At 42.1% G+C, this 15,445-nt stretch overlaps 1 protein-coding gene across 1 annotated transcript in view; it reads right to left on the minus strand.

Moving 5' to 3' along the window:
* LOC141986311 (sodium/hydrogen exchanger 9B2-like) overlaps window positions 1–11,921 on the minus strand; it is a 28,702-nt gene extending 16,781 nt beyond the window's left edge. Inside the window, exons 1-5 of the mRNA XM_074950689.1 lie at window positions 11,778–11,921; window positions 7,927–8,029; window positions 7,069–7,249; window positions 4,191–4,361; window positions 313–455 (exon numbers count right to left, since the gene is read on the minus strand). Of these exons, the coding sequence (XP_074806790.1) occupies window positions 313–455; window positions 4,191–4,361; window positions 7,069–7,249; window positions 7,927–8,019 (588 nt within the window). The 5' untranslated portion in view covers window positions 8,020–8,029; window positions 11,778–11,921. The remainder of the gene's footprint in view (window positions 1–312; window positions 456–4,190; window positions 4,362–7,068; window positions 7,250–7,926; window positions 8,030–11,777) is intronic.
* Window positions 11,922–15,445: the final 3,524 nt, after the last annotated feature.

Raw genomic sequence — 15,445 nt, forward strand, 5'->3', positions numbered from 1 at the left:
GGCTCACAAAACAGAAATAATTTTATTTATTTATTTAGTGGGGAAAAAAAATATCACAAAATGGAATGCTCACCAATCCTATATATCCAGCTGAGAGGGTATAGATATTCTTAACCTTCACTAATATAAGAACAATATTGTATTGTATTTTAAACCACTTCTAACAGAAACAAGGCTATAAAATGCAAAACTTATGAGATTTAATAGTTTGATACAGTATTGATTTCAAGCAAACAGCTGATCAAATATTTTGATACTGTTAGTGGGTTGTTTGTTTGTATGTTTTTACACCAGAAACATTAGATACTGTACCTTTGGATCAAGGCCAAGCCCAGCTCGGACCAAGATAACGGAAAGGGCAATATTTCTCAGCGCTGCAGACCACTTCGGATTTATCTGGACTATGTCACTGATGAATGGGGTATTTCGGATGAGAAAACCTGCAAGCAACATCCCTAAAAAGAAAGCAAGCAAGCATTTCTTGATTGAGTTGTTATTATTGTATTTCAGTAGCGTCTAGAGTGAAGTCAGAATCTTTGTGGAAAACTTCAATGAGAAAATTAGGATCTGCTATGCTGGGACAGGAATACGTCTCTGAAGAGTTAGTGGCCTACTTGACAGATGTTACTCTAGAACCAGAGAGATTAAAATTGAAAAATTAGAGGACAGGAAGCAAAGAGGAAACTGAGGAGGAAATTAAGAGGTAAAGGGTATTGGAAGTTATGTGGTTTGACTGACTCATACCAAACTGGTGGTAGAAAATATTGTTATTGGTGAATTGTTGGCGGATATGTCCTATATTAAATGTAAATTGGTCATCAACAGTAAACTAAGTGAAATTTTAGTCAGCACATAAATTTAAGAAGTTCTGTCCGAGGTGGTCATAGCTACGTAATTTGATGGCTCTTGCAAAAATGTTTTTTTCTAATTTTTCTAATTTCCAAAGGGAATTAGCAGTTCCACTGATCAGCAATGCCCCATTTAGGCCTTTTTTACATTACTGTTATTACTTGCATTTCCGTAGTGCCTAGAAGCCTCAACCAACAATGAGCCCCCAGTGTACCAGGTGCTGTACAAACACATAGGCCCTATTTTCACTAAAGATTTTTGTTGTGCTGTAATTCACTGATTATTAAGTAACTCAAGTTGGCTAACATCACTAAAAATGAAAATGTAGACACTCCACAACCAGCTGGTCATGGTTCATTCCACAGCGTAGCCCAGGATTAGAAGCCACATCTGATTCTCAGTCCGGTGCCCTATCCAGTAGATCATATTGCCATCCTGTCAGGGGGTCAGTGCTGTCAATATGAGTTTTATAATCGTATCTTATGTCCTGCAATCATGTGCTGAGAAATAGGATTAATAAAAGCAAAGAAATCTAAAGTCATGCATCGGATGAAATTAAGAAGTGAGATACACAAAACAATCAGATGGGCAGCAGGAAGAAACATACTGAGACCTGATTTAAAACCCTGTTTTTCTTAAACAAGCAAACCCACTGAGCACACATGGTACTGGTGACAGACATCAGAATTAAGACCTGCCATCCAAGTGCAGCCCATTCCAGACTACATAGCCCACCATGAACATAGGCAGCTTTATGTCTTTCATAGAATCTCAGGGTTGGAAGGGACTTCAGGAGGTCATCTAGTCCAGCCCCCTGCTCAAAGCAGGACTAATCCCCAACTAAATGCTTAAGTGCTGCATTTTTTTTTTAAACAGAAGAAAGGAAGCTTCTGCTGCTCATTGGGGGTAGTTTAATTACGTTGATGGGAGAGCTCTCTCCCGTTGGCATAAGGTGGCTACACATGAGATCTTACAGCGTTCAGGTGCATCAATACTGCCGTGCTCCTGTAAGGTCTCTCGTGTAGACATAGTCTTTGACAAGTACTCAACAGCCAGGAGCTTCCATTGGTCAATGGGAGCTGAGCTTGTCTGAAAATCTGACCCCTTATCCATGTGCCTAAAGGGGAGTGATTGGGTGCAGATTGAGCTCCTTTGAAAATCTAGCCTAAAATATATAGTATGTGTAAAAATTAAATCACAGATTTTTAAAATTCTTATGAATGCAACAGTCACATAGGAGGAACTTCAGCTGTTTGCTCCCATCCTCTGTTTGAGCCACAAGGAAAATTCAACCTTTTGCAAATGCTTGTTTTGCAGTCTCCAGTGAGATGGTTGGCTACTGGAAGTGCTTTGCGAAAAAGGTATTTTTAAACACAGGCTTATCTTAGGGCCTGAACCGGCAAACGTATAATTTTGTAGCAGAGCTTAACATTTATCTTACGAAATATCAAATCATAAGAAGATTTTTTTGCGGGGTCAATACTGTGCTCATGTTGCTCACAGACTGCCTGCTGTGTGCCGACAGGCCTTGGCTATGGCTTGTATTTGACCTGGAACATGTCTACCTGATAGCTACTGTTTGTTCTTCTTCCCACGCCCTCTAGGAGAAACAAAGGCAGCACCAGGGTGTATTTGTGCTTCACTGTGCAATCACAGCAGCCTATGGGTTGGAACACTGGCTACAGTTTCTCTGTGTTTCTTTTGCCATGTTAGGGTCACAGGACCTGCATAACTATAGGGTTCATAGCCCCTTAAGACCATCTCATTGCGATACTCTCCTTTAATCTATGCAGGGCTGGCATAAAGACCCCCTTCACAGCACAGAGAAGATCTGCAATATGCCCCCATGTAGCTGATCTGCTGGCAATTGCACCACCCAGCCTCACTGTAAGGGTTAAGTAGTAGGAAGTCATCTGCATTGGACCAAATTCCTTCTAAAAGGGATAAATCAAAGGCAAGGACGTCCATGAATGAATATAGGTCCTTGTATTCTTATCACCATTTTTCATGTGAAAACAAAGAACATTTAATATTCCCTTCTCCCTCCTTGATTCCTAGAGTTTTTCAGATTTTCCTCAAATATTAGGAACCTTTAGCATGAAGATTGTCAAAAGCATCTCATCAGGCATGTGCTATCCTGCTTATGCTTCTGTTCTTCAGCATTACGCACCTGACAAGTAGTTTTGCTCCCAAGTCATAACTTTTGAGCAAAGGAGTAGTTTACAAAAAGTAAGACGAACTGATATGGTCAGAAACAGTAGCTCAGACTTGCTTTAAAAATAAAAAGGGGTTGACTTTGCAAAATTTTCTCTCTCCTTTCTCTTATCCATTTGAATCTCTTCCTACTTGTGAATCCAAATTCTTGCAAAACGAGTTCACTGTCTAAAGGCTGCTATACCTAATGCTATATGCCACTTCATACAACATTGCACTTCTATCAATGCAGTTCTATCAAAACTGAAACACTTCATGAAATTGTATTGATTTCACCGACATTTAGAAAAACAACAAAACAAAAAATTCAGACAAAACATCCCATTTCACAACATCTCATTTTTACATTTTTGGAATGAAACTTTTCAATTTTTTGTTTTGAAACCATATTTTGTTTTGAAGTTTTTGTTATTCTGTATTATATTATATAAAGGAAAAAAGTCCTAATGGAAAGAAAACGTTTTGATCAACCCAAAAACGGAATTTTTTTTGGAATTTTTCTTCCTGGAGAATTTTGAAATGTTTGGGTTTCATTATACTTTGAAACTAAGACACATTTTAAAATCATTTGTGACAGGGGATTGTTGAGTCACAGGTGGGAAAATCTGAGCCCAGGTCAGCAACCATGGTGACAAGCTTGAGTCAAGACAGACAAAGGGGGAAGAAACAGTCTGCTGGGGGAGGTGGGGCAAGGAAAGAGATTCTTAAAGTACTAGAAACTTCCTTTTGAGATACATGCAAGACAGCTTAATAGTAACACTCCTTGTATTATGAATTCATTATTATCCTGAAACCTGGTGGCCTAGGGGTATGGATCTCACTTACAGTGCCAGAAATCCTACATTCAAATTCCAGGGTAGCCACAGTGGCAGGAATGAAAGTTATAGAAGGGATATTAAACCTTGTGCATTATGGCTTACAGCCAATCTTTATTAGAGATGAGGATGAGACCGGTGTGTGGACAGATTACCCCACACCTTCCTATGAAGTATTTGGTATTGGCTACTGTCTGAAGCAGGACACTGGACTAAAGGGACATTGGGTCTGATCCTGTATTTCAATTCCTATGTTCCTAAGCAAAACTATGCAAGAATAAAAAGAGAAAGAATATATCACACAATACTTACCGAGAAGAGGAGGTAAAGGAGGAAGTGTTGGTATTCTAATGAGCCCAAAAATTTTACCTCCAATGACAGAAAAAAAAAAGAGAAACAGAATTCCAAATATGTTCCCGCCTGGAAGACACTCACTGCCTGTGATGGACCACACCACAGCCCAGACAAGTATTACTGTTGTAACTGGAAGAAGACAGGAAAAATATATTTAATAATCTCCAAGGAATAGCTTAGTTCACTTTAGAGTCACATTTGTAAATGCTTTTTCGGGGGGAGGGAAAGTATTATCTGCTTGATTTTAGAAATAAAACATTTAATGTCAGTTTAGTTACAACAATCTTTGATGTTCTTTGAGCTGGAGCTCTGATTTTGTTGGTGCTAAAATATGACAGTAAGTCATAATAGTGTATGTACCGTACTTAGGACCCTTTGTTTTCAGTTTTTATTTTATTTATTTTTTCCTGGGAATTTATCAGTGTTTATTACCACAAAAAAACCCCAAACAAACAGGTGAAAATCAGTGCAAAAATTATTAATTATTTTTCTGGGTAAATATCGGGATTTATTTTGGTGGACGGAAAGACGGGGGGAAAGTATTCAGTAGATTAATGCTTTGAATTCCGTTCATCAATGTGGTTTGCTGCAGAGCTAAAACAGAACTCGGAACACAACGCCACCTCTGAGTTTAAGAAAACAATACATCTCTAATCCCTAAATACAACTTTTCATTTGAATAAACAGTTTACTGTTGTAGACTTAGAATTATTAGCCTATAAATATTTATATGTAATAATTGAGCCCCACCATTTGCAGCGTATACACTCAACTGCATCCTTTTCTCCTGCTTTTGTTTTTTTAAAACTTTTGAATACTTCCTTGTGTTCTGAAACATATTCTGACAGAGACTTTCATTTTCTTCCCATTTTAGTATATCAAATCTTTAGATCGTGATCTGCTAACAGCTTGAAATGTTACGTGGTGGGCATGAGATTCATCAGTATGCTCAGATAGGCACACACTTTGGAGCTTGTGTGTGCGCCTGTTGGTTTATTGTGTGTATCTTCTAGACTAATACATAACCTTACTTCAACAGGTAACTTTGCCTATACACACAGACTAATGTATTATCATAATACATATATCTCATGCAGTGTATTGTATTTTCCTAATAAAACAAGTTATTTTTTATATATTTGAATGATACAAAAGTAGGGTGAAAATTGGAAACAACTGAATAATACCTTTTGTAAAACTTGGGAATTTTTTGGTAAAAATCAGTTTAAACTGAAAACGAAGAGGCTTAACTGTACCGCAAGATGCTGAGCGAGCATCTGTCCCTGATACAGAGAAGCACTTAAGTATGTGCTTAAATTTAAGCAGGTGAGTAATCCTATTAACACACATCTTGCTTGTATTGCGACGTCTTCAGCTGCTTGATGAATGCACCAGTAATCTCCTACCATACACTCTGGCATGGCTTACTGCTGTTAGAGTACTTGTGGCACCTTAGAGACTAACCAATTTATTTGAGCATGAGCTTTCGTGAGCTACAGCTCACTTCATCGGATGCATACTGTGGAAGCTGCAGAAGACATTATATACACACAGAGACCATGAAACAATACCTCTGTGTGTATACAATGTCTTCTGCAGCTTCCACAGTATGCATCCGATGAAGTGAGCTGTAGCTCATGAAAGCTCATGCTCAAATAAATTGGTTAGTCTCTAAGGTGCCGCAAGTACTCCTTTTCTTTTTGCGAATACAGACTAACACGGCTGTTACTCTGAAACCTGCTGTTAGAGTATAGCTCAAGTTTCATTTTGAAAGAATAAAAGAAAATTGCAGCGGGGTAGTTTTATGCACTGGATTCTTCCACGATGAAAACAATCCCTAGCAATGGGGTATGCACAGGGGGTCTCCACACAACCTAACGCAGGGCAGAGAGTTTCCCCTGATACATCAGTCAAGCAGAGGAAAATACAGATAGTTCATAACCTGAAGGTATCTTGTTCTTCCAGGCTCACAGCTCTGGTCTGCAATCAGCCGGGGAGAGCAAGCAAGGATGGACACAAACAGAAGATGGAAGAGGAGAAAAAAAATCGCAGAATGATCCATCCCTGCCCTCTTGCACCATCTCCACACAAGCATTCAGGGAAGTTACTGCATTTTAGAGTTGGAGATTCTTCTTCTTGTGACAAGGCCCAGGCAGCCAGGAGAGGGAGGCAGTGGGGTAATAAATGTACGAGCCTGTGAATCCAGAGTGGCAGAGCATAGGATAGAAGGCTCTCACATACATGAGTGCCTTCATTTGGGAAGCTCTGCAATCCTTGGCCAGCCCGGAATTTTTATCTTGGACTTCTATAACAGGCCAACCTTTCTATTGAATGGGTCAATCTGCCTTGGGGCCAGTATCCTAGGCTTGCAAAATCTTAGGTATGTAGTGCTGGACTGAGTCCTAAGTAACAGAAGAAGGTTCTTCTGCAAACTAGTGTATTCATGACCTAATTTCAACACAAGCCATTTATTTTGCCAGAAATGTAATGATTTATAATCTTTTTTACAGTTCATTTGTGGGTGAGAACATTCAAACAGGATGAAGAGCTCACGCTTCTGATGAAAACAATTTCTAATATGAAGATAAACCATAAGACAGAAGGAGCGGGGGGTGGGGCAGGAAAGGCACTAAAAATGCAAGTCCTTGTTCTACATAAAAATTCTTCCATCAGTGCACCTAAAGATTTGCCTGACAGGTCAAAAATAACAGTCCCTTCATGTTTCTTTACTGTTTACAGAAAAGCTGTCAGCTACCACATCTAGAAAATGAAATGTTGGCATGTCTACTCTTATGTCAAAGAATTAAACATTATGCATAGCCTGTCCCTTACATACCATTTGTCACTGTTCGGGCAAGGAGGCCTTGAGGAGGACAAGCAAATATTTGCCTCAGTTTCCTTGGAGGCTTTGACTCTGTCAGCGGTTCCTGAAGTTGCCTTGCACGGTTGTGCAATAGAGCAGTTTCTTCCGTTTGTGCATTTCCATCTGTACATTTGCAGTCCAAGATAGTTACCTCCTGAGTTAAAAAACAATAGAGCTTTCTCTGAAGCAGCATTGCGTACATTTGCAATGAGCTACCCAAGGACTACGTTTACTAGAACATTGCTAACTGTAGGTCAGGGCTTCTCGATAAATTTTTACATAGCATGGAGTCCAGTTTAAGAGACATTTGCTTGTGGACCAGCTGCCCTTCCATTCTGCCACCTGCCAGTCCCAGTCACATTTGCATAACATCTCTGTGGCAACTACAGAAATTTACTACATGGAAAAACCAACATTAGGAGTGTAGGTCATATTTTCAAGCTGTTTTTTAATGCAATTTTAGCAGCTGAAAAAACAAGTAAGAGGCAGCAGCTGCTGCCCAGTGAACTGCCTGTGATCCACTGTCTGAGAATTACTGCAGTAATCTTAACTCCACCTGAAAGATTTTTGTGTGGGTGATGGGTCTTTGTAATATGTAAACTAATTCACCTGACACTTTAAACTGAAGTCAGGACCACTGATTTCAGGCAGCTAAACCCACAAAGGAAACACTTTATAGAATATACGGTAAATGTCAGAAAGGACCAAATTGAGGGGGTACAAGTTCCCCTTGTAAAAATCTTCAGTATTTTAATGAAGCTGGAGAAAGGAGAGCTGCCCTGGGTAACCCTGTACTAGGAGAGGCCTGAATACAGATACAAATGCAATTACCTGAGTCTTCTGATTCATGGGAATTGTGCCATTTCCCACCTCTACAGACAGCTCTGGGTCTTCACTCTCCTCCACAATATCCTCCTTCACCATGTTGACAAACCTACAATAAAAAAACCAACAACAAAGATTTTGAAGAATAAGCAGAAGCAAATCACACCACGTATATTCGCTTGTTTCAAGACTTTTTTAAAGTCATATTTCTTTCTTTCCCCATACAAAAGAGAAAGCCCCATAGACACCAATAACTGTACATTACACATTAGAAAGTATGTAATGAAGCTTGTGTCCATGAGCATCTAGTTTATATCTATTTATTCTGTTAAAAAAATTACATTAGAAGAACATTGTTGAAGTTGCAAAGTCAAGACCTCAGAAGTGGAAAGAGTCAGAACTATGTTTGTCTGTGCAACCTTAAGTCATCCCCCTTGTGTGTATGATTCTGATAAGTAATTCTCCCCCCCACCCCACAGGACCAAGAGGAGGAAGAGAATCAGATTTTCCTGTGTCCTGTCTGGACTTCTTGTTCCGCATGAATCACGAGTATATGATGCAGGGGGCTCAATGGGTCCTGCAAACATGCGCAGTGCAACTGGAGCTTTCAGAAAGTTAAAATCAAGCATCAAACAATTTTTAATAATGTGCAGCTACAAATGGTGCTTTTCCACAGCCTAACATTTGGCCAAATTTTGGTTGTATTTCAAGGGGGTAGTGAAGGGAACTTCTGCCAACTGTTAAGTTCCCTACCCCAAACCATGTCAGAGCTATTTAACAAAAAAGTCCTTAAGAATGACAGAAACCCATTTGAATTAAGATCTCAACTATCTATTGATCTGTCTGGGTTTTTATATTGTCCTCATCAAATGTGGCATCTGAGCATCTTAATACAGTAGTTACCTAATTACCAACAAACCAGCCTGCAGGATTTCTTAATTTTCTGCAGCACTCATTTTATTAAGCATGCCATCTCATGCACCTCTCGGAACAGCCACCAGTCAATAGGCTGGCACAGTTAGCTTTTGTGGGGGGTGGAACATTCCATTAGAATGTTCTCTCCTTCAAAACAAACAACAAAAAGAGGACACTGACTCTGATAAGAGAGACAAGAATTCTCCCAGTGCTTTCAACAAAAACAGATGGTTCAAAATAATCTTGTCCGCTCTCTCAGTCTCTGCTGGTATCTTGACACCTTCCCCCCCTAACCCAAGAAGGAGTGGGTGGGAAGGTGTCTCTGCATCACTGATGGAATGCAGTAGATATCATCACCCCAATCCAACCTTCAGTGTCCAACAGCCAGTCTATCGGGGTTGCTCCTTAATCACTTAGGAGGAATTCCAGTTCAGCTAAGCAGCACACTACCTCCCTTCTCAGAGGCTGAAGACACTTGCCTCAAGGGTCATTTGGTCCCCTGCAATTCCAGAGAAGAAGACGACAAACTCAGGCAGCATAAACGTGTGCCTGTTTGCACTGTGTTTTAGGGCAGGGGTTGGCAACCTTTCAGAAATGGTGTGCCGAGTCTTCATTTATTCACTCTAATTGAAGGTTTTGCATGCCAGCACTATATTTTAACGTTTTTGGACCGTCTCTTTCTATAAGTCGATAATATATAACTAAACTATTGTTGTATGTAAAGTAAATTAGGTTTTTAAAATGTTTAAGAAGCTTCATTTAAAATTAAATTAAAGTGCAGAGCCCCCTGGACCGGTGGCCAGGACCCTGACAGTGTGAGTGCCACTGAAAATCAGCTCGCATCTGCCTTTGGCACACGTGCCATAGGTTGCCTACCCCTGTTTTAGGGTAAAGATAGGAACATGACGGAGCATGGCTCTCCCATCGCACCCCATGTGAAGCCCAAGTCCTGCCAGAGGACTTTTTCCGATGAAATGGGAGACCTATCACAGAGCTCTGATCCCCTCTTTTACGCCTCTCTCCCTGGCGAGGTTCTGTGGGCTGAAGTCTCTTTCTACTTAGCCCTTAAACATGGATATAATAATTAAAAGCCCAGTCCTGATCCCACTGAAGTTAGTGAGAGATATGTCAGTGCATTCACTGGAAGCAAAATCAGGCTCTAATGCACATTTACCCTATTTTCAGTTATCTAAACCAACGGGCGTTCCACACACATCTGAAGATAAGGTTTGAATCAAATTGTTTGCTAACATTGGTCTCCAGCACACTGAAACTGTACCCACTCTCTGTTAACAGCTACTTTCTGCACGTCAGCCCTTGGGGTGTGAATGGCAGTTTCTAGAAATCTATCAAATTGTTTTAGCTGAATTTCTGTCTCAGTCGAAGTGCCACTCAACTCAAAACTCCGGCTGGGTTGGAACGCAGACCTTTGAGCCAAGAATTGGTCTTCCTCATGGTACAACGCTATAAATGAGTTTGTAACTCCCAGACTCATCCATCAACTCTCATTTGTCACGTTAACAACCCTGGGAAGACTGACTTGATGAACAAAGACAGATTAGTTCAACACAAACACCCAGTTTCCTAATAAAGCAATGGAACAGTCAAATAGGAAACCTACTTTGAAGGCAGCAAAAACGTACCTGAAAATATATGCAGTTTTTATATGTCTTAAAATAAAATAACATTTTTGCTGCACCTTTGTTTTCTTTTTCCTTTTGTTTCCACATTAACCCATCTTTTTTTAGTTTAGGATGCCAGCTTCCTCCAGCATCAGCATTTGTGCCACTTTCTTTGGTCTCTGTCTGTAGACCTGAGTTGTTGTGGACTCTTTGCATAATTGATGTTTCTGTTTTTATTCTTAGATATATTGGGTGAAATATTAGCCCCACTGAAGTCAATGGCAAAACTTCCATTGATTTAAATGGTGCTAGGATTTAATCCACTAGTTTTAATGTTAAATTAGAGACTATTAAGTAATAGCATTTTTGGAAATAGGTAAACTTTACCAATTCCTCCCCTCCTCTCCCCTTCCCGATAATTTCCACCATATCTCTTCAGTGACGGAATTTACTAATATTGCTATTTCCCCTGAAGGCAGCTTAAAGGCTCTGAATTCAAAGAGAAAAGAAGACATTGGCACTGTGATTAAGGCCTCAACCTGGCAAGGTGGGTTGTATGCATGGGCTCCTGAGTCCAAGGCAGCCCTGTGTACTTTGCAGGAGCAGGACTTAAGTTACTATTGGACAACGTGTAGGTGCCCTAACTAACGTTAACGATGACCCCGGGACAGTTTCTAGCAGACAGGAGTCCACCTCCCGATGACTCTGTTACAACATGCCATGCTGACAGTGATCTCAGGGGAGAAGCCAAGAATCGATGGGACAAGGAGACTGAATTACTACTTAGAGGTGATCCCTCCAAACTGGAACTGAGGCACAATGGATAGCGGTCCCCAGGCTCCCTGGCTCTCAAGCCAGTATTAAATTAAGTACAAGTCATTCCCTAGTATGGAGCCACAATTTCAAAACCAAACTAGGCTCCTTCAGTTCAGTCTCGGGCATTGAATGAATGAGCCATTGCCAGAAATCACAGAAGCAGGATCCAGGCACACACCGCCTGGTCTTGAGAGCGGCGCCTCCCTGACCCAGTCCCCCTCTGGAGCACACACTCCGCTGGTGAGGGTCGTACGACCCCAGCATTTCATCCGGGAAGGGGGAAGAGAGGGAGGGACGGTTGCCGCGGGCAGCCGGTGCGTGTTTTACCAGCTCTGCTGCCCCGGCCGCTGTCAAGCCAGAGAAAGGAGCAGACAACTCACAGCCATGAACCAGCCTCGCTCAGGGCCGGAATAAAAACCCAGCCATCCCCGGAGAAGGCAGCCAGGCAAAGGCACCGTCCCCGGCTCAGCCCGAGGGCGCCCCCAGCCCGCTGCAAACACCTACCTGGGAGCCCGCAGCAGCTCCTGCCGCCCACTGATCCCGGGGCAGCCCACGCGGGCAGGACTAGCGAGAGGCCGGGCACACGACGGTCCCCACCGGCCGCGGCTCCTCCTCCTCTCTGGGCCGGTCCCAGCGGCGGGGGACCAGCCACCGGGACGGGGGGGGGGGGTGGCGAGGGAGGCGGAAAACCCAGAGCTGGTGCCCCCCACCCCACCAGGGCTGGTCGGATAACGGGCCCTGCCCAGCCCCGCCCGGAAGAGGCGGAGACAAAGCCGCGGACGGGGTAGGCTGGCTGGCAGCTGCGAGGTGAGTCAGGGTGGCTGGAGCAGCCGAGGCGTCCTGCCCCCGCAGCATCCCCCAGGGACCAGCCGCTGGACGGGAGGCCGTGGCTCTCTCTCACCCGGGTAACCAGCTGAGCGGGTTCTCTCCTCCCAGCCCCAGCCCTGTGTCTGCCGGAATGGGAGTCAGGCCTCTGGGAGGGGATGCGCGGGAAATGCACATGTAACCCACCTGCGTACGGTACAGCGAAGGGGGGGGAGAAGAGATGGCGTTTTAGTTGAACCCTGTGGGGCGTCAGTGGGAAGGCACGAGAATGAAATAACTGCAGGCGTGGGGTGCTTTCCAGCAAAGGATCTCAAAACACTTTACAGAGACTGTAAAAGCGACAAAGAGTCCTGGGGCACCTCACAGACTAACAGACATATTGGGTGAATGTATAATGTATCCAACAAAGTGGGAATTCACCCATGAAAGCTTATGCTCCAATACGTCTGTTAGTCTATAAGGCGCCCCAGGACTCGTTGCCGCTTTTACAGATCCAGACTAACACGGCTACCCCTCTGATACTTTACAGAGACTGGCTAGCAGAACCTCACCTCCACTCGGTGTGAAGGAGTGAGACACAGGAGTTCTGTGACTGTCTCAAAATCACACAGCAAATTAGGTGTCAAACAGCTGTCAAACAGGTGTCAAACAGCTGGGAATCTCAGCTAGATTTTAAAAAGAAAATAGGTTACAAGCGGGCAGTTCCTCACTCTCATGGAAAAATTAAGGCAGGTCATGCATTTTCTGTCACCCTTGACTTTTGCCTAAATCAAGTTTTCCATGGAAAGCGTCTGTTGAACACGGAACATTCCGACTAGTCAATTTTGGGTCTAAACTTCCGGGTTTTCTGTTCTGATGAAAAGTCAGAATTTTCCATGGGGGAAAAATGTCTGCATAGCTCCATAAAAATATAAACATAGCTCAGGTTTAAGTGATGAATTTTGGAACAGGCATGCACCCATGTAAGCCTAGAAAACTCCAGATTTCATAATACATTTCATATTGGTGGTGACTGTCTTATCTGTGAAAGATACTTCTAGCAAAGACAAGGGACTGGGACTTGGACTATCTGGATACAATTCCAAGCTCTGCTACCAGGTTCTCATATGACCACTCTCCTCTACCTCAGTTCATCATTGGTCAAATGGGGATACTACTACTTCTCTACCACACAGGAGTACTTCCAGGATAAATTCATTAATATGCAGCTGGTTTCAGCTACTACAACACCAGGTGGCCTAAGAACATTGACTGAGAACTCCAAGAGTTCAATAACCTCTGCATTTGTCAACAGAAAAAAAAAAAACCACACACACCAAACTTACATTTTTTATTTTCAGATTGGGCAACATGAGCTTCCACAATGCTGAGCTAAAACAGGAAGCTCGCTCCTCTTCTCACACAATATGCCATGACCGCTATCACAGCACAAGGACTTTGGCCTTGATGATAAATTCATAAACGGCGGAAACACTATTTTGCCATACTGAATTTGCAACATTTGGGTTCAGATCAGTGAAGTCTAATCCAGCCACTTTGGTCTAGGTTGTTTTTTTGCCCTAATTTTACCCAGTCCCCCTTAAGAGGTCTTTTTAATTGGAGACTGGAGGAAGATCTGTCAAAACCCCACTTCATCTGTACGCTCTAGCCACACAAGCCAATGGGGTTGTTTTGTGTCAAATATTTCAAATATCTGCTGTGCAGAAGATCAACCATGATTATAGAAAGTATAAACCTCCTCTCCCCACCTGTCTACTAAGCATTACCTATTTTCCCAATTAGATCAAAGATCAAATAGTATATTACCGCAGTACGTCCCTTTGGCAACCATTCCTATCTTAATGCAGGCAAGACTCCATGCGTATAAATCCCTTCCCACCAAATTCCCAGTCAAAATACCCGTTTTTTGAGACAGTGATCTTTACACACTGCCAGCTGGCACCATGCAGGGGAACTATCCGAGTCTTAATGACTAAGGAATCTAACCTTAAAATTTAAGGGGAAAAATGTCAAGTGAATTTAGTGCTTATAAGAGATGCCACTTCAACATACTGAACTCCTCTGACTTTAATTGGACCTGCACATTGCTCAGCACCTTTCAAAAATCAGGTCTCTTATTTTGGTGCATGAGTAAAGATTAAAAGGAGACGTAGGCAATCATCACCTCCACATACCAACACCCTCCCATACCTTCGCCCCCGATAGATTTGTATCCGTGCATAGCCATGCTTTCTGGAGATTCCTTTTCAAACCTTTGCAGCAGCAATTTTTCTTTAATAATTACAGAGCAATTATTTCTTAAGCAGCCACATTTATAGGCATTCATAGCTGTAATAGTGTAATGGCAGGGTCGATTTTTTTTTACTTCGATTGTAAGCTCTTTGGGGCGGAGAGTATCTTTTTGTTCTGTTTTTGTACAGCACCTAGCACAATGGGGTCCTGGTCCATAATTAGTGCTCCTACGTGCTCCCCCCACCCCCCCGCAAATCATAATAAATAATAACTCAGCTACAATGGAATGAGTGTCATTTTTGCAATGTGACTGAACTGGCTGTTTTTAGTAGTATTTTACCATGCATTCCACTGGCCTTTCATAATCAAGGAAGTTTCATGCCAGTAGGTTCAAGCACGAGAAAACCTAATTTTGGCATAACACATCCGTTTTTTACCCTTGACAATATCTCCATGATCAGTGGCAGAATCAATTAATTCAACCTTTAGTCCTTGTACAACTAACTCACTGTGTTCAGTAAATTGTAAAAGCAAATCTACTGCACTGAGTTTCTTGTGGTTTTTCTTCCTAAAGCGATTAACACAAAGTTCTGCCATTGCATAGTAACATGGCTGTTTTGTTGAGGGCCAGCAAGGTATAGAATGCTCTACCGTGAGTAGTAACGCGGCCAAGCCTGTTTTTTGGAAACTAAGCCATGGCAGTAATGAAACAGTTCTTCTCTTTGCTGCTAATATCAACTAACTCACTTGGGTTCCAGTAACACATATGTAATGTAATTAGTGGAGAAAATGTTTTACTGATGGCAAAATCATATCATGAGTCTGTATACTAACACACCACAGGACCCTTGTCTTTTAACACTGCTTCAGGTTCATTCCCATCATTTCTGCTACATGTAAAGTTTGTCCCACAGCCTTTTAAGGTATTTGGAATACATTTACTTTTCCTCTCTAATGTCTGAGGAACTATGAGCTGCTTTCTAGCAGCTCTTAGGGTTGTACAACATGTTATTAATGATGGTGAACAGGAAAAAGGAATAGATTTAAATCTTTGGAAAATGAGAGATGGGTTCTAGCATTTGATTTGCAAGAATTAATATGCCATTGCAAGAAAT

The sequence above is a fragment of the Natator depressus genome, chromosome 4, assembly GCF_965152275.1.
Source record: "Natator depressus isolate rNatDep1 chromosome 4, rNatDep2.hap1, whole genome shotgun sequence".
Lineage (NCBI taxonomy): Eukaryota > Metazoa > Chordata > Testudines > Cheloniidae > Natator > Natator depressus.